This window comes from Geospiza fortis, unplaced genomic scaffold (assembly GCF_000277835.1).
Source record: "Geospiza fortis unplaced genomic scaffold, GeoFor_1.0 scaffold85, whole genome shotgun sequence".
NCBI lineage: Eukaryota > Metazoa > Chordata > Aves > Passeriformes > Thraupidae > Geospiza > Geospiza fortis.
In genome coordinates, this window is record NW_005054358.1 from 2,209,547 (window position 1) to 2,232,091 (window position 22,545).

The following is a 22,545-nucleotide window of genomic DNA, read 5'->3' on the forward strand; positions in this document are numbered from 1 at the left end:
GCCCTGGCCCCCCTCTGCTTTCCCATTTATTTTATGGATGTTTTGGGCTCTCACTCTGCACGAGTGTTGATCTTTTCTCATTATCTGCCCACCCCAGCAGGATTTAGGGTGGAGGGGCTGCACTGGGACATCCCCCAGCTCTTCAGAGTCCGGGGCTTGCTTCAGCTGTGGCTGGTGGAGAAAACCCCTCAGTGCAGTGTGACAACAGCTCTCTGGCCACAGAGAGAAACACAACTTTCCCAGGCCTTTCTGGGGAAGGCTGTGAAAGGATCAGAGAAAAGAATGAGAAACAATTATTGTCTTAACCTGCTGCACCTGTTGTTGTGCACATGTGGAATGTGTTATGGAGATTTGTTTACCAAGGGGTGGTTTCTTAATTGGCCACTGGTGATGGTGTTTGGATTGGAGGACCAGTCAAGTCCACCTGTATCATAACTGTCCATAAAAGAGCAATGGGCTCCTTAATAAAGATTATTAATCAGCCTTCTGTGAAATATATGGAGTCTAAGCTAATTATTACCTGGCCAGGGCAGCTTGCTGTGATGGTGCAAGGGCCCAGAAAAGAGTCACAGACCACAAGGTGTCCCTTCCCTCCTGGCTGATGTGCCCAGCAGTGCCAGATTTCCTTCCCCTCCTGGCTGATGTGCCCAGTACTGGCAGATGTTTCCATTCCCTCCTGGCTGATGTTCCCAGCACTGCCAGGAGTTTCCATTCCCTCCTGGCTGATGTTCCCAGCACTGCCTGGTGCTTTTCCATTCCCTCCTGGCTGATGTGCCCAGCACTGGCCCATGGTTTTCCTTTCCCTCCTGGCTGGTGTGCCCAGCACTGGCCCGTGGTTTTCCTTTCCCTCCTGGCTGATGTGCTCAGCACTGGCCCGTGGTTTTCCTTTCCCTCCTGGCTGATGTGCCCAGCACTGCCAGGTGTTTTCCTTCCCTTCTCTGGCTGATGTGCTCAGCACTGGCCCGTGGTTTTCCTTCCCCTCTGGCTGCTGCTCCCCTCCCTCTCCTGGCACCAAGGGGAAGGCTGAGCTCCTCTTCCCACCTGTTTTGTTTTGCTTTTCCAGCTCTGATGGGATGTGATAGTGCTGAATTTCCTGCCCAGCTCAGAGGCAGCTCCTCCTGGGGGCTGGCCAGGTGCAGAGGGTGAGGTGGCTGTGCCTCCAAATAACACAGCCCTCGTCACAGCTCCCAGGGCAGCCTGGCAAGGAGCTTCTCCTCCGTGCTCCTGGAGGAAGGAGGGTTGGGATGTGTTCTGGTGACTCAGAGCTCTCTCCTCCTGCAGTCTGTGCTGCCCTGTTAGCCCACCTGGCAGGAAAATCCATCCCCCATCCACCCACCAGCTGGCCTGTGCCCTTTGCTTTGTGCTTGCAGCTCGTGGAGAGCAGAGCTCTGCTCCTCCAGCATTCCTGGCACAGCTCTGAAGGGCAGGGTTTGGTTTGGGTGACGTTTTTCACTCACACAGGGCTCAGGAGTTTGTATTTTTTGGGAAAATGGCAGCATTAAATCAAGGCAAAACTATTTGCAGGCTTGACAAGAATTGCTTCCACTAAAAAGGAAAATGTATTTAAAGCTGGGAATGCTTCATTTTAGAACTTGACAAATGAAACAGTCCCCAAATGTTGTTCTGTTGCTCTCTCATTTACATCCCCTAAAGTAAAAATACTTGAAACGTTTTGCTGATCCTGAAATTCCCCTTGAAGAATCTTGTCTGCTACTGAGACAAAACCCTTCATGTCTTGACCGTGGGCTGGGTGGCACCAGAACTCTCCAGGAAATGCTTTCTGCTCCCAGCTCCTGCCCTCAGGACCTCTGCAGTGACATTCTGGGATGGCCATTCCCAAGGACAGCCAGCAGCACCTCTCCTCTGTGCTGGTAGTGGGTGAGGCTCAAGGTGTGACCTACTTTCTGACTCCCAGTGAAGTGCAGGGTGCTTTTAACTCCTCTGCACTCTGTTTTCCCAGCGTGAGCTCCCTGGGATGGTTTTGGCCGTGTGCATTTTCCTGCCAGCTGTCAGTGCTGATTGCAAACGAGCCTCCTTTGCCACTCTGCAGTGCTGCATGTCCCTGTCTCTCCTGCTTAGCAGCAACAAGGACTTCTTCGAGCAGCTGCCTCAGCATCAGAACATCTTCCTTCATCCTGGGCACAACCCAAGCCCTGAAAATCCTCCTTTGGTGGATTTGAGTGGCCATCCCTGCCTGGCTGCTGTGGGTGGCTGTAGCAGAGGAGGGGCTGGCTCCAGACACTCTCCCTCCCCAGCTTCTCCCTGGAGCCTGGCTCAGGAATTACACTGCCAAAAGTGAGTTTCAGGCGCTCTGGGGAGAGGATTTTGTTCCTGTTTTGCTCTGTGTCCTCCCACGACTTGGGAGCATTTCTACCATGCAGAGGAGGAGGGAGTTTGTGTTCACATCTGGGCACTGCAGGAGGCTGGTGGTGAATGTAATGCTGGCTCAGAAATGCACCTGTTTGGGGTGAGACCAGGGAATCACAGAATCCCAGAACAGCTGGGGTTGGAAGGGACCTCTGGGGATCATCCAGGCCAAGCCAAGGCAGGGTCACCTGGAGCAGGTGACATAAGAACATGCCCAGGTGGGGTTGGGATGTCTCCAGAGAGGGAGACTCCACCTCATCCCTGGGCAGCTGTTCCACGGCTCTGCCACCCCCAGGGAAAGAATTCCTTCCTCATTTTGATGTGGAACATGTTGTGGTTTAGTTTATGGCCATTGCTTCTCGTTCTGTCACTGAACAGAATCTGGCACCATCCTCTGACACCCCTTGGAGGTATTTTATGGATTGATGGGATCTCCTCTGAATTTCCTCCTCTGGTTGGGCTGTTTGTGCCTCTGAAGCCCTTTGCTGCCAAATATTGGGTGTACTTTACTTTGCCCTCTGTTCCCTTCATGTTAGAGCTAAGGAGAGGTTTATCCCTTGATGGATAGAATCCATTTGGGAGCAAACACGTTTATCTGAGTGTGGGGATGTCTCAGTTTAAAAAGACAGGTGTGTGCTAAGGAAGGCAGGAGCTTCACCTGAAATGGAAAATGTAAACCCCCTCCCTCCAAATTGCTATAAATTTTAAATTAAGGGGCTCTCAGGCAATAATATGGGAGCAGAAAATATGGGAGATTTTATTAGGGAAAAAAAAGATAAAATAAACAATGCAGTACACTAGAACAACACTGACAGAGTCAGAACCCAACCTGACAACCTGTGGATCAGGGTGCTGGCAGCCGTCCCATTGGCATTGTGGCTGCAGCCCTCCTGCAGTGTCAGGTGTGGTTCTGTTGGAGCAGAGATTCTGGAGAAAGGTGCAGTCTTCCTGTGAAGATCCAGGGGAAGAGGCAGCTGCTGTTCCTCTGGGAAATCCAGTGGAGAAGCTGTGCTGGTGCTCCAAAATCACAAGATTCTATCCAGGTAGCAATGCTTGGCTCCTCCTTCAGGGCAGAGCCTCTCCCAATGGGATGCTATAGTTCTTATCAGTCATGCAGTGACATTCAATAGCTGTTATCAGCAGATGTCTCCCCTGAGGGAGGATTGGTTTTGGAAGAGAGAAGGAAAACTGCCCACTGAATAGGAGACAGCTGCCATACAGATGGCAATAGAATACAATTTGCTTGGCAATCCAGGACAGGGGACCAGCCTGAGGTGCTCTGCTGGGAGGAAAGGGTGGGGTCTGTCCCTTGTGCTGTCCATGTGGAGGTCAGGAGCAGGATCAGATGCAATATGCAGGCTCTGCTGGGATGCTGAGGGCTGGTGCTGGTGATCTACAGCAGAGGCAGAGCCCTGCCAAGCCAGGCCCTTTGTGTGGCAGGGACAGGACAGCTGGAGGGGAGTCACCAGCACTGAGTGACAGAGCCACCAGCTGAACCTGGCACTGCCATAAATTAAATGCCGCAATTAGCACCTCCCATTGACTTATCAGCCCAGGCCTGGGCTCCCCTCCGTGCCTTTGGTAGTCAAGATGAAGCTCACAGCTGTGAAATCGAACTCAGTGGAAAAGGGCACCTTTCCAACCGCTCTGACACCGCGTGTCCCCGCTCGGAGCTGTGGCACTGCCAGCGCTGCCACCGCAGGCCTGGCACCAGCCAGCTGGGCAGAGTGACAGCCACATCCCTGGGCATGGCTACAGGCACACCTTGGCTGGGTGCCCGTGCTGCCCTCAGGTCCTGGCTGGGGCAATCTGCCAGGCCACATCCCGCAGTGACACCGAGCAGTGTCCCCAGGCTGCGTGCGGGTGGCGCAAGGGTGACAACGGCTGGTGCTGCTGTGCCCTGCAGGGATGCCTTGTGCAGGCTGCCCTAGAGCAGAGGCTGGACAGAGCTAAAGAATAAAGCAGGGATTTATTCAAAGCCTCCATGGATCCACCTTGGGCAGCACAAGAGCCCAGCCAGGGCTGCACCCAAGATGAACCAAAATGGCCCCAAAATGCACAACCAGGCACGGGGTCTGTCACTGGGATCAGTTCTGCTCCATTTGCATCTTGCAGTTCATTGTCCCATTCCAGCTTTAGCCCATGCAGTCCCACCCTGCTTGTTTTTCTCTCTCCAGCCCACGGTGTTTGTGCTCTGGGGCTGAGATTTGGATCATTTGTCCTTGGTGCCCAGCTGGAGCAGGAATTGTTTTGTCTCCCTGCTCTGTGCACAGAGCTCACCATGCCCTGATATGAAGCCCAGACCCACCCACTAAAGCAGCACGGAATGTGAAAAACAGAAAAGCTAAACCCTGAGGCATGAGCAGCTGAGGGGGTCTGAGCAGACAGAGCCCCCAGGACCCTCCCTGCACCTCCTGCAGCCCTCAGTGGGTGCAGCTGGGAGGTTTCTCCCTTGGCCGTGGGCTTCATCCTCTCCAAACCTTTGTGATCCACTGGGAACCTTCAGGGAAACGGGGCTGGGGTGCCCTGGTGGCACAAAGGGCCAGAGGTTGTGGCACCTCCAGGTGCTGCCTGTCTGCTGGAATTCAGGGCCAGAATGGTGCAATGTTTCTGTTCCCAATTCCTTCTCCAGCCTGCGGGCAGCAGAGGAGACATTGGGAAGGACAGAGGTGACAATCAGCCTGCAGGTGACCCACAGATGGGGAAACACCTTAAACCACTCAGCCAATCAGCATGAAGTTAGTTATTTTGGGTTTCCCACTGGATCCCATTCCCAGGGGTCACTGGGGCTTGTTAACCATTGGTGCTCAGTGAGGTTTAGGGAATGGGGGTGCTCCAAGTCAGGTTTAGGGAATGGGTATGATCTACTGGAGTTTTTTCTCTCTCTGAGGTTTTGGGGTTCTTTCCAGGAGTAGAATTTATAAAAATTAGCAAGGTTACATTAAAATACCCCCAAGTTATTGCAGTGATTCCTCCTCAGCAGTGGCACCAGTATTATCCAGTGGTGAGATCCCATGGGAGGCATTCATGGCTCTCAGACAAGGTGGGGATGATCCTGAGGAACAGGATTTGCTTTTCCCCACTCCAATCCTCAGGATTTGGAGCACTGGGGCTAAACCTGAAGGAATTCCAAGGTATTTTCCTTGCTCAGGGCTTCACTGAGGATATTCATGGCAGCCAGGGTCTTGCTGAACCAGAACAAATCAATCCTGAGCTCCCAGCCCCTTACAGGAAGGGATTGCTAATTATTTATGGTATCAGAACATTCAGGGAAGGAACTTTCCCTTCACTCTTTGCTTTCTTTTATACACAGAGGAACAAGCTGCTTTCATAATTTATTCCAGGCGTTACTGGAAAAAAAGTTATCAAGCATTTATCCCACAGCTGGGCTGTCTCTGGGAAGAGCTGTCAGTCAGGGCTCCTTAGTGGAGGAGAGAGAGAGAAAAGCAGCATTTAACCAAGTGATGGTGAAATTGGGCAGTGAGTGCCGCTGTCCTGAGCCCCCAGGGATGGCAGGGTAGGTGCCCAGGTTCTCCTCAGCAGCACAAGAATAAGAAAGGTTTGGTGTTTGGCCATCACAAAAAAGACAACTTCCACAGAGGAATTGATTTTTTTTCACTTAAACCCTTGGAACTGCAATCCAAGGCAACATCCCAAACATATCCAGTCTCTGTGCTTCTGTGAAACCCACTGAGCCACAGAAATGGCAGCAGATCAAGCCATTTATCACCTAAAATCTGATTTTTCCTTCTTGTTTTTGCTTTTCCCAACCGATTTCCCCTTCTGGCACTGGGTTCCCCACCACCTCTGCTTTGTTCTCAGCTGTTGGCTGTGCAGCCAGGGATGTTCCAGCAGGAGTTTGGGATGTGCTTGTCAGCTGGCTCCTTTGATCTCTCCATTCCTCTTCTTTGTAAGGATGATTTCCCACTCCTCCTGACCTAACTCGCAGTGGCTCTTATGAGCTTTCAGAGGGAAAAAGTAAAACAAAGGTAGCACTTTGGCAAATGCCCCAGATGATGTTAATTAAGGTCTCCCCCTCACTGAGATGTGTTCCCAGGCACTTTAGGAATGCTGTAAATGAGCTGTGGTTCTGTAGGGGCAGAGGCACCATCCCCACCCTGGCACAGTTCCCCCCCATGAGCTGCTTTGTTGTGCTCCAGCTGCTGCCCCCGGGTCCTTCCCGGCATCCTGAGGGCTCCTGGCAGGGATGCTGACACCACAAGGCTTCTTAAAAGCCTCAGGGCCCCCTGTGCCCTGGTTCCAGTGCTGGCACAGCCTGGCTGGGGATGGGCAAGGGATGCCAGGGTGCTGCAGGATGCAGCTCAGTGCTGGATGCCCAGCCTGGGCTTGCCCAGCCTCTGCCTCATTCTCCTGCTCATGTGGAATGTGTTTGGAGATTGTTTACCCACAGGTGATTGTTCCATTGGATTCTGCTGGGAGTTGTTTTCACTCTTTGGCCAATCAGGGCCAAGCTGTGTCGGGACTCTGGAGAGAGTCAGGAGTTTTTATTATTATCTTTTTAGCATTCTGTAAGAATCCTTTCTGTATTCTTTAGTGTAGTATAGTATATTCTTTAATATAATATAATATAATATCATAAAGTAATAAATTAGCCTTCTGAGAACATGGAGTCAGACTCATCATTCCGGCCTTTGTCCGGGCATTTCCTGCAAATACAATTCTCTCTCCCAGGATTTTTACTGGGGAAGGCAGTGAGAACCTCTGAGAAGAAGAGAAAACAATTCTTATCTCTATTTGCTGCTCCTCTTGTTTGGCACATGTGGAATGTGTTGTGGAGATTGTTTACCCAAAGTGATTTGTTAATTGGATGCCAGTGAAGGTTGCTTTGATTCCTTGGCCAATTGGGTCAAAGCTGTGTCATGACTGTCTGAGACAGTCACAGGTTTTCTTTAGTATCTCTTTAGTATAGTTATACTATAGTATTAGTGTAATATAATATAGGTTAATAAAGCAATTGTTCAGCCTTCTAAATCATGGAGTCAGAGCACATTATTCCCGTGTTGGGGGCTCCTAGAAACTATCCATCTTATACATCTTTTATTCCCAGAAACTCTACATCCTATACATTTCTTATGTATATACATTTCTTATTCCCAGAATCCATACATCCTATACATTTCTTATTCCCAGAAACCATACATCCTATACATTTTTTATTCCCAGAATCTATCCATCCTGGCTCAGATCACACTGACTGTGCTGTTGGGAGCATCCTCCAGGGTGGATGTTCAGGATTATCTCCACCCTGGGTTATTCCCACACTGCACAGGTCCATAAGTGAGCAATTAAGCTGTGAGGATGGAGGAAGGGAGCAGAGGATGAAATCAGTGGCCTGGGTGCAGAAGATTGGATTAAAAGCTCTGCATGTGCTGGTTCTTGGTTTAAATCGTCTCCTGTTGCTCGTGCTCCAACTGCATCCATGGAGCTGATGTCATGGGAATTTTAAGGTCGTGAAAATGTGGGAACAGGTGTCCTATAGAATAAATACTCAGCTCCTCAGGTCCTGGCTGGCTTCTGCCTCCTGCCATCCAAGATCCCAGCAGGTTTTTTTCCTGATCTCCAGCACCTCCTGCTGCTGGAGTCTGGCCCTTTCCGCCCAGCAATGCTGAGCCTGCTCTTCCCTGCGCCAGGCTCGGGCAGTCACTGAGGTAAGGGCAGGGATTTATTCTGGGAGTGCTCCCTGCACTGCCACGGCCACATCCTGCTCAGCTCTGAGTGCAATTGTGCAGCTGCTTCAGAAAACTCTGCTTTTCCTTGGGCTGGTTTATGGTGGCTGAGCACTGCTGAATGCTCTGCAGCCTGCTGTCAACAAACTGCAGAAAAAGGGCTCCTGTTAGCAAGAAACTCAGGAAAAACGGCTCCTGTTATCAAAAAACCTGAGGAAAATGGCTCCTGTTATCAGGAAACTGAGGAAAAGGGGTCCTGTTAGCAAGAAACTCAGGAAAAAGGGACTCCTGTTATTGGGAAAGTGAGGGAAAAAGGGCTCCTGATATCAAAAAACTGAGTCAAAAGGGCTCTTGCTAGCAAGAAACTAAGCAGAAAGGGCTCCTGGTGTCAAGAAACTGAGGAAAAGGGCTCCTGTTAGCAAGAAACTCAGGAAAAAGGACTCCTGTTATTAGGAAATTGAGTAAAGAGGGCTCTTGTTATTAAGAAACTGAGGAAAAAGGGGTCTTGTTAGCAAGAAACTAATCTCAAAGGGCTCCTTTTGTCAAGAAACTGAGGAAAAGGGGCTCTTGTTAGCAAGAAAATGGGAAAAAAGAGCTCCTGGTGTCAAGAAAATGGGGAAAAAGGCACTCCTGTTATCAGGACACTGAGGGAAAAGGGCTCCTGTTATCAGGAAACTCAGGAGAAAGGGCTCGTGTTATAAAAACACTGAGCAAAAAGGGCTTGTGGTGTCAAGAAACTGAGGGAAAAGGGCTCTGGGCTCCTGTTTTTAAGAAACGGAAGGGAAAACGCTGTTGTTATCAAAAAACTGAGCCAAAAGGGCTCTTGTTAATGAGAAACTAAGCAGAAAGGGCTCGTGGTGCCAAGAAACTGAGGAAAAAAGGGCTCCTGTTATCAGGAAATTGAGGAAAAAGGACTCCTGTTATAAAAAAGCTTAGCAAAAAGGGCTCTTGGTGTCAAGAAACAGAGGGAAAAGGACTCCTGTTTTTAAGAAATGGAAGGGAAAACGCTGTTGTTATCAAAAAATTGAGCCAAAAGGGCTCTTGTTAATGAGAAACTAAGCAGAAAGGGCTCGTGGTGCCAAGAAACTGAGGAAAAAGGGCTCCTGATAGCAAGAAAATGGGAAAAAAGAGCTCCTGATGTCAAGAAAATGGGGAGAAAAGGGCTCCTGTTATCAGGAAAGTGAGGGAAGAGGGCTCCTGTTATCAGGAAAGTGAGGAAAAAAGGCCAGATTCTCATGGTCACTGGGAGTGGTGCAGAGGATGGAGGCTGGTGGGAGGGTTTGGGCTTGGCTTGGGTTACAATCAGAGTTGTTTAGGCTGGAAAAGCCCCCCAGGATCATGAAACCCCACCTTTAGATGAGCACAGGCCCAAATAAAGGAGTTTGTTTTTGCTGGAGCATCCCAGAAGTGCTGCAGGAATTGGTGAAGGTGGCCGTGCTGTGGGGCAGAGCTGGCTTTGTGATTTCTCATCACTGTCACTTGTGCCCACTGGGACAATATTCCTCTGCTTGCTGTGCCCTAAACCAGGGGATCCATTTCATTTTCTGTGCAGAGCATCACATTTTTAAGACCCCTTCTGCTTTGGGGCTGGATTTCACGGTGTGTCAGACCCACACCCTGCTCTCTGAGTGTTCTCCTCTGAGCAAAAATTATTTTGCACACAGAGAAAAAACTCTGAGCAGAAACTGCTTCAGGTGTTGGGAAACACCAGACATCAAATTGAAGGATTTGTGGATTTATTATGGGAAGTTCTGGAAGGTGATTTCCAGCATAACTGAGGGATTCAGCTCCCTCTCTCTGTCTCCTTTTTGTGCTTTCCTGGGGCACAGGGTGCAGCTCTTTAGTGCCTGATGATGTCCAGTGGCCTCATAATTGGAGATTTTCCTACAGCAGCCCTGGAGTTTGTGGGAATTACTTCCTTTCACTGAACACAATCCACAATGTGATCACAGAGTTTAAAGCAGCTCCAATATTTGCCACCACAATTAGCCATGCTTTGGAAAGAGGAATTTGCATTTAATCTGGATTTTTTTTTTTTTTTTGTTTAAAGCAGCTCCAATATGTGCTGGTTTTACACCATGTGGGATTCATATTCTCTGAACCTGAGAGAGCAGAGAAAAGAATGATCAAAACAATTCTTATCTCAATTGCTGCTCTCTCTGCTTCTCTCAGGTTCAGAGAATGAGGAACTTCCAACACCACACTCAGCCATGCTTTGGAAAGAGGAACTTGCATTTAATCTGGATTTTTTTTTGTTTAAAGCAGCTCCAAAACCTGCTGGTTGTACACCACACTTAGCCATACTTTGGAAAGAGGAATTTGCATTTAATCTGGATTTATTTTTTTTAAGCAGCTCCAATATTTGCTGGTTTTACACCATGTGGGATTCACATTCTCTGAACCTGAGAGAAGCAGTGAGAGAAGCAATTGAGATAAGAATTGTTTTGATCATTCTTTTCTTTGCTTCTCTCAGGTTCAGAGGATGTGAATCTCACAACACCACACTTAGCCATGCTTTGGAAACAGGAATTTGCATTTAATCTGGATTTGTTTTTTAAAGCAGCTCCAAAACCTGCTGGTTTTACACCACACTTAGCCATGCATTGGAAACAGGAATTTGCATTTAATATGGATTTTTTTTTAAAGCAGCTCCAATATTTGCTGGTTTTACACCATGTGGGATTCATATTCTCTGAACCTGAGAGAAGCAGAGAAAAGAATGATCAAACCAATTCTTATCTCAATTGCTTCTCTCAGGTTCAGAGGATGTGAATCTCACAACACCACACTTAGCCATGCTTTGGAAAGAGGAACTTGCATTTAATCTGGATTTGTTTTTAAAGCAGCTCCAATATTTGCTGGTTTTACACCAAACTTAGCCATGCTTTGGAAAGAGGAAGTTGTGTTTAATCAGGATCTTTTATTTTTTTTAAAGCAGCTCCAATATTTGCTACTTCTACACCACACTCAGCCATGCTTTGGAAAGAGGAATTTGCATTTAATCTGAAATTTCGTTTAAAGCAGCTCCAATATTTTCTGATTTTACACCAAACTTAGCCATGCTTTGGAAAGAGGAATTTGCATTTAATCTGGATTGTTTTTCCTGTTTCCCTGCAGGATTCTGGCCACTGCTGGGACTGATTTTGACCTGCGGACCCTGCGAGCTGTGCGGGTGCTGCGGCCCCTGAAACTCGTGTCAGGAATCCCAAGTGAGTGTTGTGCCCACGTTGTGTCCCAGCCCAAGGGCTCTGTAGGTTTGGGGTGTTATTGCTTTTCTCAGCAATATTTTCTCCCCTTGCCTCTTTGGGGTTGGTTGCTCCTGCCCTCAGCAGGGTCTGGTTGTTTCTCGTCCCATTTTGTGCTGATTTCAGCTCCCAAATCTGCAGGTGAGGATTGGGATTTGTCCAAGGACCCTTTTGTCTTTGGGGGTGAAGGAATTCTCTGGGGAGAGCAGACCTGAGAGCTGAATTTTGCAGCTTTCAGGCTTTTCAGCTTGGATCTCCTGATGGTTTTGATCAGCTGAGCATCCTGTGCTGGGCATTTGACCCTTTTAGTAAAGCGGAGATGGGGTCACCATTTGTGGTATTTTCAGGGTCCTCTGGATGGAGGAGGAATTGAGAATCTGACTCCATGTTCTTAGAAGGCTAATTTATTATTTTATGTTACTATATTATATAAAAGAATGCTACACTAAACTATACTAAAGAATAGAGAAAGGATACAGACAGAAGGCTAAACAAGATACTAATTAAAAACCTGTGACTCTCCAGAGCCCTGACACAGCTGGACAGTGATTGGTCATTAAATCAAAACAATTAATATGTTGGATAAACAATCTCCAACCACATTCCAAAGCAGCAAAACACAGGAGAAGCAAATGAGGTAAAATTGTTTTCCTTTTTCTCTGAGGCTTCTCAGCTTCCCAGGAGAAGAAATCCTGGCAAAGGGATTTTTCCAGAAAATATGACAGTGACAGGGAGAAAATTAAGGGGGAAAGAGCAGGTGGGATCTGGCCTTGCCTACTGATTTATGCATTTTGTGTGTGTACCTGAGGGGTCTGAATGCTGAGTGAGGAGCTGCATCATGGCCTGAAACCATCCCAGTGCCCACATCGTGGCTTTCTGCCTTTTTCTGTCACAGTCACAGCTGCTCTGCCCCCAGCAGGGATCACTCCTAGGAGCTCTTTCATTCCTGGACGTGGAATAGAGAGGTTTGTACCCTCCAGCAGGAGCTGCGGGAAGGAGCTGCGGCACTGTGGGATGCTCTGGTGTTCTCTGGATTCACCTGGGGGCAAGACAGCACCAACAATTCCTGAAATCATGTTCCATTCATGGGCAGGGCTTCAATCTGAATTCCCAGCCAGGACAGATCCTTGGAAAGGTGGCATTTGTTAGCAGGTCTCCAACAAGAAGATGGTGCTGCATGTTTTTCCCTGGACCTTTTGCCTGTGCAAGGTGTGGCAATGACAGCCTGAGGTTGTCACAGAAGTGAGGTGGCCCCTCAGAGCTGTCCCTGTCCTGCTGTGGGACACGTGTTCCACCTGGGGATGTGTCCTGGACCAGCACAACACCTCCCCACAACAATTGCTCTCAGGTTTTTAGTGATGTGGTGAAAGCTGAATATTTTATAGGGTTTTTTTTTTCTGTAATAAATGCATAACCTTGATGTGCAACCACCCACAAACACAGAATATTCTTCCCTTTTATTCCCTCGGTGTTCTTCCTGTCAAAAAGACTTTGCTGCTTTTTTAAATGTCTGTGCCCATCTCCATCTCACTGGTGCTGTACAAGGTGGCAGGACAAGGATGATCCTTCACCCCCCAGCCCTCAGGACAGGCCACCAGGGCAGCTGCAGGGTTTTGTGTGCAGGTTTTTGTGTGAATGAAAACAATAATTATCTGATTGCTGCTCCTGTGTTTGTTTGCTGCTTTGGAATGTGGCTTGGACATTGTTTGCCAATAGGTGAATGTTTGATTTGGTCCATGTGAATTGTTTTAAAGAATGACCAATCACAGCCAGCTGTGTTGGACTCTGAGCAATCAGTCACGAGTTTTTCATTATCATTCTTGTTAAGCCTTCTGTCTGTATCCTTTCTGTATTCTTTAGTATAGTTTTAGTTTTAGCAGGACGTTATCAGCCACCTCCATCTCCAGCCTGCTCTCCTTATCTCCCTGCCTTTAACTGAAACGAGTGCCAGGGCTGGTGACAAAACTGTGGATGGGCAGCCTTGGGTGTTTCTGCAGAGCAGGGTGTGACAGGGACAGCAGTGTCCCTTGCAGGGGGAGAGAAGCTCCTGAGCAGCCCCCAGTCCCTGGCACAGGGATCACATCCTCTCATGGGGCTTTGCTTCCCTCCTCCACTTCCAAACTCAGTGACAAGATCAGGTGCTGGGCATTCTCTCTTTGCCCTCACTCTGAGCTCCTCAGCACAGGTTTCCACTGCAGTCCAGACCCTGCCTGATCTCTCCCAGCACCACCATAATCCTCCTTCCAGGGAAATGTTTCAGCCTCGTGTCTATAGACACAAATTGGAATTTATTTTGGCAAATATCTGCAGGGGACCCTGGTGCAGCTAAATAATTGTATTAGCTGAGGTTTAATCTCCTGCTGTGGTCTCACTTTCATTTCAGTGCAGTCAGACAATAACAGTAATAACAATTCAGCACCAATTTCTTAATTACCACTGAGTCCAGCCACGGTGTGAATTTGGTGGGATAAAGTTGACACTTCCAGCTTGTCTGGAAACTTCCATGTCTGGACACTTCCAGCTGTCCAAAGCTGACATGTCCAGCATGTGGAGAAGTGGGACTAAATTTTTGTCCCCCTGCTCTACACCAGACTGGCTTGCTTGGCCCTAAGGTAGAGTTCAAAGCTGCACCACAGTTGCCCCAAGGACCGGGCTCAGCTTCAGGAAAAACCCTGTGAGTGCCTCTGAAGCTTAACAAGCCACTGGATCTGTCACTTGAAGAAAAGACACCACAAAAGGAGAACCCCCAGCTGTCTCTCCTGCTCTCATGGCAGGAAATTGTTTCATAGCACCCTGGGAAGAGCAGCATTGCTTGGTATTGCCAATGCTCAGTTGGACAGCCCCTGTCTCCCACCTTCTCTCCACTCCCAAGGCCCCATTTTCCTCCCCTCCCTGAGGTGTTTTTGTGTCCCCACAGGCCTGCAGGTTGTCCTCAAGTCCATCATGAAGGCCATGGTGCCCTTGCTGCAGATTGGGCTGCTCCTCTTCTTCGCCATCGTGATGTTTGCCATCATCGGGCTGGAGTTTTACATGGGCAAGTTCCACAAAACCTGCTTTTCCAACGAGACAGGTGAGCTCTGCCCTTTGGACCTACCCCTCCTGCTTCTGTGCTGCTTTTCCTTTTGCCTCATTCCCTGCATTCTCCCCCTCCTTACCCACATATTCTGAGAATTACACAGAATTTTGTGCTTACCCTACACGGGCTGGGAAAGATTTTCCTCTCTCTGATGCCACAGTGCTGCTCCCAGTCTGCCCAAGAGTGACATGAAAGTCCTTAGGGCCTCCTATCCCAAAAGAATTTTCTCATAGCAGAAGCACAGAACAAAATCCCTGTTGTTTCTTATTAATTAATGGTGTCTGTCTAATTTTCCTTGGGTTTTGCTTCATGCACATTGAGTTTCCTGGGGAGCTTTCTGGGGAAACTCTGGTGTGGAATAGTAAAAGACTGAAAAGTCTGGGAGCAACCAAAAAATAAAAGGGCTATAGATGGGAGGCAAGGAGTCCTTTGATGGAGAAAGGATAAAAGTGACCTTCAGAGAAGGGAAACTGGGCACTGAAGAGTAAATGGTGTGTCTGCCTGGGAGTGAGTGACAGAGCCCAGAAGATGGAGGTGGAGAAGGACGATCCCAGAGATTCTTGGCTGGGAACAGCTGTGTCAAATCAGGGAATCATGGAATGCTTTGGGCTGGGAGGAACCTTAAAGATCATCGTGTTCCACCTCATTCCTTTATAGCAGTGTTAATATATGTTTATTACCTGATAACACACATTAAAATGTTGTTCTTATCTCCAAACCATTGCATTTTAAGGTGCAATCGACTTGCTTTAAAACACAGCCTTGTATTTTCAGTCATTATCACTAAGAGGTCTTAATATTGATTTATTTCCTTGCAATCCAATGGTAATAAAAGAACCCTGCCAAATCTCTGGGCATCCCTCACGGTGCTTTCTGATGGGAGCACTTTAATACACTCAGTGTACACAGAGATTTGCAAAGGGAATTCTTGCTCATGTTCCTGTGGAATGCTGGAATAACATAAAGCAGGTTGTGAAGGAGATGTGACTTGTGAGAAAATTCTGGCAATTCCTGCAGGAAAGGAGGTTTTGGGCTGGATTTGCTGGAGGGAGAAGTCCCTTTGTGGGTGATGTGACCCCTGTGAGGGGCTGTGACAGTGGGGACAGGGACAGCAGTGACAGGATGGGTGTGGGGGGAGCAGCAGAATCCATGCTGAGGTGGAGGGGAGGGTGAATCCTGAGCAGGTTGGGGCTTGCCAGGAGCATTTTCGGGTCTGTTAGACTGCAAACAAGGCAGAGGATGTTTGTGCATCCCTTGTGAGCAGGAGGCAGCTGCAGGCAGAGCCCGAGGCTCTCCCTCACGGCTGACACCTGATGAGGGAGGATTTTCATGAGGGAGGATTTTCATGAGGGAGGATTTTCTGCCCTCCCCAGAGCAGTGCAAAAGGCCAACATCCCCCCCAGAGCCATGTGTGCTCCCTGCACACTCATCTCTGCCATCAGCACTGACCAAGAGAGTCTGGGCCGGGTGTGGGGACCCAGGACAGGTTTTTATCATGGCTAATGTCATGTGCAAGCTCCTCTTGCTGGCTGGGTGCATTCCAGCTGGAACTGGGAGCATGGCTGGAGCTCTGCTGCCTGAGCTGCATTTCAGCAGCTCCTGGCTCCTTGTGAGCTGTGGTTTGTTGTAGTTGAGATGATCACAATATAAAGCAACACACTCCGTTTTCAGAAGGCTTCAAACTGTTTTTATTCTAGCCTGCATGCTTTTTGTACATTCTTACAAACTCATCAGTTTACACTTTGCTCATTGGTCAGGAAAGACAAACAAAGTGCTCATTGGAACAGGCAGTTGCAGGTTTCTCTTATTTCTCCTTCTTTCTTTCTTGGTTTCTGTGTCAATGACCTTGGTAGAAAATTCTTTCAGGGTTAAATGTGGATCCTCTGCTCAAACTTCTCTCTGTAAAACCTCTTGCACTGTGGCAACAACAACGTGGCCCTTTAAAAACCCTTTTAATGCTCCCCCAATCCCAGCTCTCTAAACAGGGACATCGCTTGGGATATTTGCTTATTGTATTTGTGGGGTTCCCAGACAAAGGAAAGAATGATGAATCTGACACCATGTTATTAGAAGGTTAATTTATTACCTTATAATACTATATTATGTTAAAGAATACTATACTAAACTATACTAAAGCCCCTCAGCCGGCAGGGGAAGGGGCTCTGGGGGAGCTGAGCTGGCTTTGGGTGAGTTCTGAGCATCCCTTCCAGCTGCCAGGCAGGAAATGGTGTTTCTGGAAAGGAGAGGGCGGTGAGGTTTCCTGGCACTGCATCCCCTGGGAGCAGAGCAGCAGAACAACCCACAAAGCTTTTGCAAACCTAAGTGCTCCTCATCTCACAGAGGTGCATTAAGGAGCCTGGGCAGAGACCACGGGCTCCAAACCAGCCTGAGGGTGGAAATGTGAACTCATTAAAGAGATGCCTCTGGTAGGGGGTGGAAAATGGGAGGAGGGAAAGCTGCTTCTGCTTCTTTCTGTTCCAAATCCCCAAAGTGAGCAAACCCCTGGGATTTTTCCTGGAATCGGGAGCCAGAGGGACCAACTGTGCACCATGAGGGGACCAAGCAGAGGTGTCAACACTGAGCGCTGCTCTGCTGAGCCAATAGCCTGGGGAGGTCAGTGATGAACTGCAGCACAAAGTGGTGCTGGGCACCAAAATATGGCCAAAGGGTTATCCAAGGCCTTTCCCCTTCAGCCTGACTGTTCTGAGCTGGAAACATGGCATTATTGTAAGGAAAAATGGGGAAAACTCAGTGGCTGTTTTGCTCCAGTCTTGTTTCCCTCTCCCTGCACCCTCCTTGCTGTCCTGCTCTGCTGACACAGGATTATTTTTAAGCACCTGATCCAGCCCAAATGCCCCAAAGCTGTTCCAGGAGAGAAGGGCACCATATTTATTTCCCATTTTTCCTTGAATTTCCCCCATTTTTTGTTTTCTCCAGCCATGAGGAGTAAGGGCCAGTTCTGGTCACAGTTTTAAAAAGGAAAAAATCCCCCACCCAGCCCTTTGTGGTAGATGTGCAGTGCATTTTCAGAGAATTCCCTGGCAGCAAAAGGCCAAACGAAGATGAAACTGGATCCTCTTTTAATGCACACTCACAAACGGTCAGCAGGAGCCAGATTTGGCATTTTCTCCTCTCACCAAGCCCTTGTGAGAGCCTGTGGTGACCCATCTGGGAGCTGGAGGTTTGCCCTGCACCGAGGTGTTGAGTCAACAGGAAAGTGTCACATATATATTTATATATCTACACACACTTCTGCTCCACTGTGACAATTTTGCTTTCCTCCTGCAGGCTTTGCTCTGTGGAATGATTATTCCTAATTTTTGTTAGTGCTGCTCCTTCTTTTCCCCCTGGTGAACTGGATTTTGTGCCGTTTGCTGCTCCATTACCATAATGTGTCCCTCTAAAAACCCTTTAATGCTCCCCCAATCCCAGCTCTCTAAACAGGGACATCGCTTGGGATATTTGCTTATTGTATTTGTGGGGTTCCCAGACAAAGGAAGGAATGATGAATCTGACACCATGTTCTCAGAAGGCTAATTTATTATTTTATGATATTATATTATATTATACTATATTAAAGAATTCTATACTAAACTATACTAAAGAATACAGAAAGGATACTCACAGAAAGCTAAAAAGATAACAATGAAAACTCCTGACTCTCTCCAGAGTCCTGGCACAGCTTGGCCCTGATTGGCCAAAGAGTGAAAACAACTCCCAGCAGAATCCAATGGAACAATCACCTGTGGGTAAACAATCTCCAAACACATTCCACATGAGCACAACACAGGAGAAGCAAATGAGAGAAGAATTGTTTTCCTTTTCTCTGAGGCTTCTCAGCTTCCCGGGAGAAGAATCCTGGGCGAAGGAATTTTTCTAGAAAATATGATAGTGACATTTCCTTACTCTGAAAACCCAGCACTGGAGTTTTCCAGCCTGCAGCACTTCCCAGCTGAGCCTGGAAGGTGCTGGGATGGTCCTGGCCATTCCTGGTGCTCCTTCCCTGACAGATTTGTCCACCTTGGCCTCCTCTGTGTCTGCAGTGAGGCTCAGCAGAGAAGCACCTTCCCACATGGATCCTTTCCCTCTGTTTGGAGCAGAAATGTGGAGCTTCTGGAGGAGCTGGAGTCCTCCAGTGCTGCCTTGGGGTGACACCAGGGGCTCCTCATGCAGCTGTGCTCGAACATCTGTACCAGGGCAATTCTGGGGCACTCCACACCCCCAAACTGGCACTAGTGCAGAAGGGTGCCCTTTTGCTTTAATGCTATAGGGCAAATATTTAGCACTTTGAGGGTGTTTGAAGTGTGCGCTGTTCCCAAAGCCCCGCTTTTACCACACTGTTGGTTTTATTTTTCGTGGTGTTGGTTTATTTTGGGGTTTTGGGGGGATTTTGTGTGGGTTTGTTTTTTTTTCGGGGGGGGGGGGGTTTGTGTGGTTTTTTGTTTTTTTTTTTTTTTCATGCTGCTCTTACACCATTTCCAGGCCTCTCAGATGTACTGGGCTGTCACAAGCCAGAAATTATTTGCAGTTTGGAAGCCTCTTCTGCCAGGTAACAAGTGGCAGAACAAGAGGAAATGGCCTCAAGTTGCCTCAGGAGAGGTTTAGACTGGAGATTAGGGGGAATTTCCTCACTGGAGGGATGGTCAGACATTGGAAGGGGCTGCCCAGGGTGGAGTCCCCATCCCTGGAGGTGCCCAAAAACATGTGGATGTGGCACTTGGGGACACTGGCTAGTGGTGCTGGGTTGATGCTTGCACTTGGTGATCTTAGAGGTCTTTTCCAACCTAAACAATTCCACCATGTGAGATGGCAAAATACAAATTTTGGGCACTTCAGGGATGGCTCTGCTCCACTCCCACTGACCCACCTCCCACAGCCCAGCAGTGTGGAAATGATTACAGGGGCACAACAACTTTTCCATGTCCATAGTGGCACAAAGAAACCCAAAATGTGAATTTAATCCTTGCAGTGGTGCCAGGAGGATGCAGCAGCACCAGACAGGAACTTCTCAGGATGGTTCCAACAAGCAGGAACTTCTCAGGATGGTTCCAAGCAGGAACTTTTTAGGATGGTTCCAAATAGGAACTTCTCAGGATGGTTCCAGCAAGTAAGAACTTTTCAGTATGGTTCTAAACAGGAACTTCTCAGGGTGGTTCCAACAAGCAGGAACTTCTCAGGATGGTTCCAATCAGGAACTTTTCAGGATGGATCTAAACAGGAACTTCTCAGGATGGTTCCAACAAGCAGGAACTTCTCAGGATGGTTCCAACAAGCAGGAACTCCTCAGGATGGTTTCAAGCAGGAACTTTTTAGGATAGTTCCAAGTAGGAACTTTTCAGGATGGTTCCAACAAGCAGGAACTTTTCAGGATGGTTCCAATCTGGAACTCTTCAGGATGGTTTCAGTCAGGAACTTCTCAGGATGGTTCTAAACAGGAACATCTCAGGATGGTTCCAAGGAGGAACTTTTCAGGATGATTCCAAGCAGGAACTTTTCAGGACGGTTCCAACAAGCAGGAACTCCTCAGGGTAGCTCCAATCAGTAACTTCTCTTCCCTCTCTGCAGGTGAGGAGGTGGGGGATTTTCCCTGTGGAGAGGAGCCTCCTGCCAGGCAGTGTGAGAGCGGGACCACGTGCAGGGAGTACTGGCAGGGCCCCAACTATGGCATCACCAACTTTGACAACATCCTCTTCGCCGTGCTCACCGTCTTCCAGTGCATCACCATGGAGGGCTGGACCGACATCCTCTACAATGTGAGTGCCCTGCTGGGGCTGGGGGGGGTTGGCTGGGAAGAGATGGTTCTGGGAAGAAAAAAGTGTCTTATTTGTGTGGTTTTCACCTCCTGAACCCCTGCTTTTGAGGAGGATCTTTCCTTTTTTCCTGAGGGTCTGTTTCTGGTTGAGTCTGTGGTGCTTTGAGGGTGCAGAGTTGCTCAGCTATGGGATGAATAGGAGAAGGAGGATGCAGCAGCACCAGACAGGAAGTCTTCAGGATGGTTTCAGTCAGGACATTCTCAGGATGGCTCCAATCCAGAACTCTTCAGGATGGTTTCAGTCAGAAATTTCTCAGGATGGTTTCAGTCAGAAAACTGAAACCTGGGTGGTGGCAGTGCAGGAGCTGGTGTCGCCCCAAGGTGCTCCTGTGCTCTGCTGGGTGAGTAGGAGCAGGTTCTCTCAATGCCCCAAAGAAATTCCAAATTGTACAAAACTGGGTGGCAAAAGCAGAAACCCCTTCATATTTTGTACCTGGAGGTTTTCTCTCCTGACTGGGTGATCAAACTTGTTACACTGAGCTCCAGGACTGGTTTTGCTTAGTCCAGTCCAGTTTTACAAAGCCCTATCACTCACCTTCAGCCCTGGCATGACTCTGTGGGCTGCAGAGAAGATGCACCAGGCTGAATTCCTGCCTCCTGCAAGGCAGGACCACCACTGGCACAGCCTCTTGGCTGTTCTGTTTTGCTCTCCCCAGTTTTACAAAGAGCAGGATGATTTCCCCCAGCCTTTGCTGGCTTCCAGGCAGTGCAAGGCTCTCATTTGAGGGTGTAGTTTATATGGAAAAATCCCTAAGTCAGGCATTACTGATGCCCTCAGCCCATTTCTCTGGCTGCAGGGATGATGCTGTGCTCAGTTTTCTTCATCTGTGACTCCAGAGCCCTGCTAGCCCCTTCAGTCCTTCCTGGGAGGGTTTTTGTTGCAACAGGAAAGGATTATCCTCAGCCACAGTGAATTGCCAGGTACAATTCTGCTGTGTTTGGAGCCAATAAATGTGATTTATTCCCTTCTCCCTTCCTTGCTCAGTTCCTCCATTTATTCTCAGTCTCTGACCACTTAAAGCCATCTCTAAAAGATTTCTCCCCTCACCCTAAAGGTTCACCACACCACCAGTTTCTCCCTTTCTCATTCAGCATTTCTGCTCCTTCCTCCTGGTGCCAAGCGTTTTAAGAAAAGCCCATTAGCATCCTGGCTGGAATTGATTAATCAATATGTGGTGCATGAGATCATCTTCTCCCAACCTGCCTCTCGTACCACATGCAAAACCCTGAGCTTACTATGGGGGTATTGATTTTGGGGGCTGATTGAAGCTGTTGTAGTTTCATTCTGGATACCCATGAATTGGGAGCAGGTGCTTGGACTGTGACAGTCCTGCTGCAGAGTTGGATTTGTTGTGTCTGAGACCCCCGCTCAGGGTTTGGTGCTTGGATCTGGCTGGGATGAAGTGCTTGGACTGTGACAGTCCTGCTGCAGAGTTGGACTTGTTGGTCTGAGACCTCAGCTCAGGGTTTGGTGCTTGGATCTGGCAGATCTGAGGGGCTCTGGATGTCCTCAGTGAGGGGAGGCTGAGTGCTTTGTGCTGTGCCATGGGACACTCAGAAGTCAGTGATGCCAGGAGCCACCCCTGCCGCCTGTCCCTTGTCCCCAAGGGCTGCCAGCCCCTCCGTGTGCTGCTCTGCTTGCTGAGGACCTGGCTGTGCTATTGCAGCTTGGAAACAGAGAAGCTGTGGGTGGGGAAGATCCTCTCTGTGCAGCCCTCAGCCTTTTCACAGCTCCACTCATGTGCTGCTTTCTGGCCTCTTGTTTCTTGGTTTGGTGTCTTCTGTGCCTACTCCAAGTCCATCAAATTGAAAACAGGAGACAAAAGCCCAGATTATGCTGCAGCAGGGACTGGAAATCCTCCATGGGGCGTTTGTGGATGCATTGTCAGGCTGTGCACAGGCAGCAGCAGTGAAGCCATAGAATTATGGAATGGTCTGGGTGGGAAGGGATAATCCCATCCCACCCCTGCCATGGCAGGGACACCTCCCACTGTCCCAGGCTGCTCCCAGCCCTGTCCAGCCTGGCCTTGGGCACTGCCAGGGATCCAGGGGCAGCCACAGCTGCTCTGGGCACCCTGTGCCAGGGCCTCACTGCCCTCACAGGGAACGATTCCCTATTCCCAAAATCCCATCTAACTCTGTTCTCTCTCACTTTGAAATCACTGCCCCTTGTCGCGTCACTCTGCCCATATAAAAAGTCCCTCTCCCTCCTTTTCATAAGTTCCTTCAGGCCCTGCCAGGGGCTCTGAGCTCTCCCTGGAGCTTCTCCTCCCTGGGTGAGCATCCCCAGCTCTCCCAGCCTGGTTCCAGAGCAGAGGGGCTCCAGCCCTTGAGAAGCTCTGTCGCTCTCGGCTGGAT

General features: G+C 48.8%; 1 protein-coding gene across 5 annotated transcripts in view; it reads left to right on the forward strand.

The window, feature by feature from the left end:
• Positions 1–22,545, forward strand: part of CACNA1B (calcium voltage-gated channel subunit alpha1 B) — a 330,258-nt gene that overhangs the window by 108,233 nt on the left and 199,480 nt on the right. For all 5 annotated transcript variants that reach the window (XM_031059209.1, XM_031059210.1, XM_031059211.1 and 2 more), the window contains exons 4-6: positions 11,172–11,263; positions 14,217–14,369; positions 19,941–20,128. In XM_031059209.1, the coding sequence (XP_030915069.1) occupies positions 11,172–11,263; positions 14,217–14,369; positions 19,941–20,128 (433 nt within the window). The remainder of the gene's footprint in view (positions 1–11,171; positions 11,264–14,216; positions 14,370–19,940; positions 20,129–22,545) is intronic.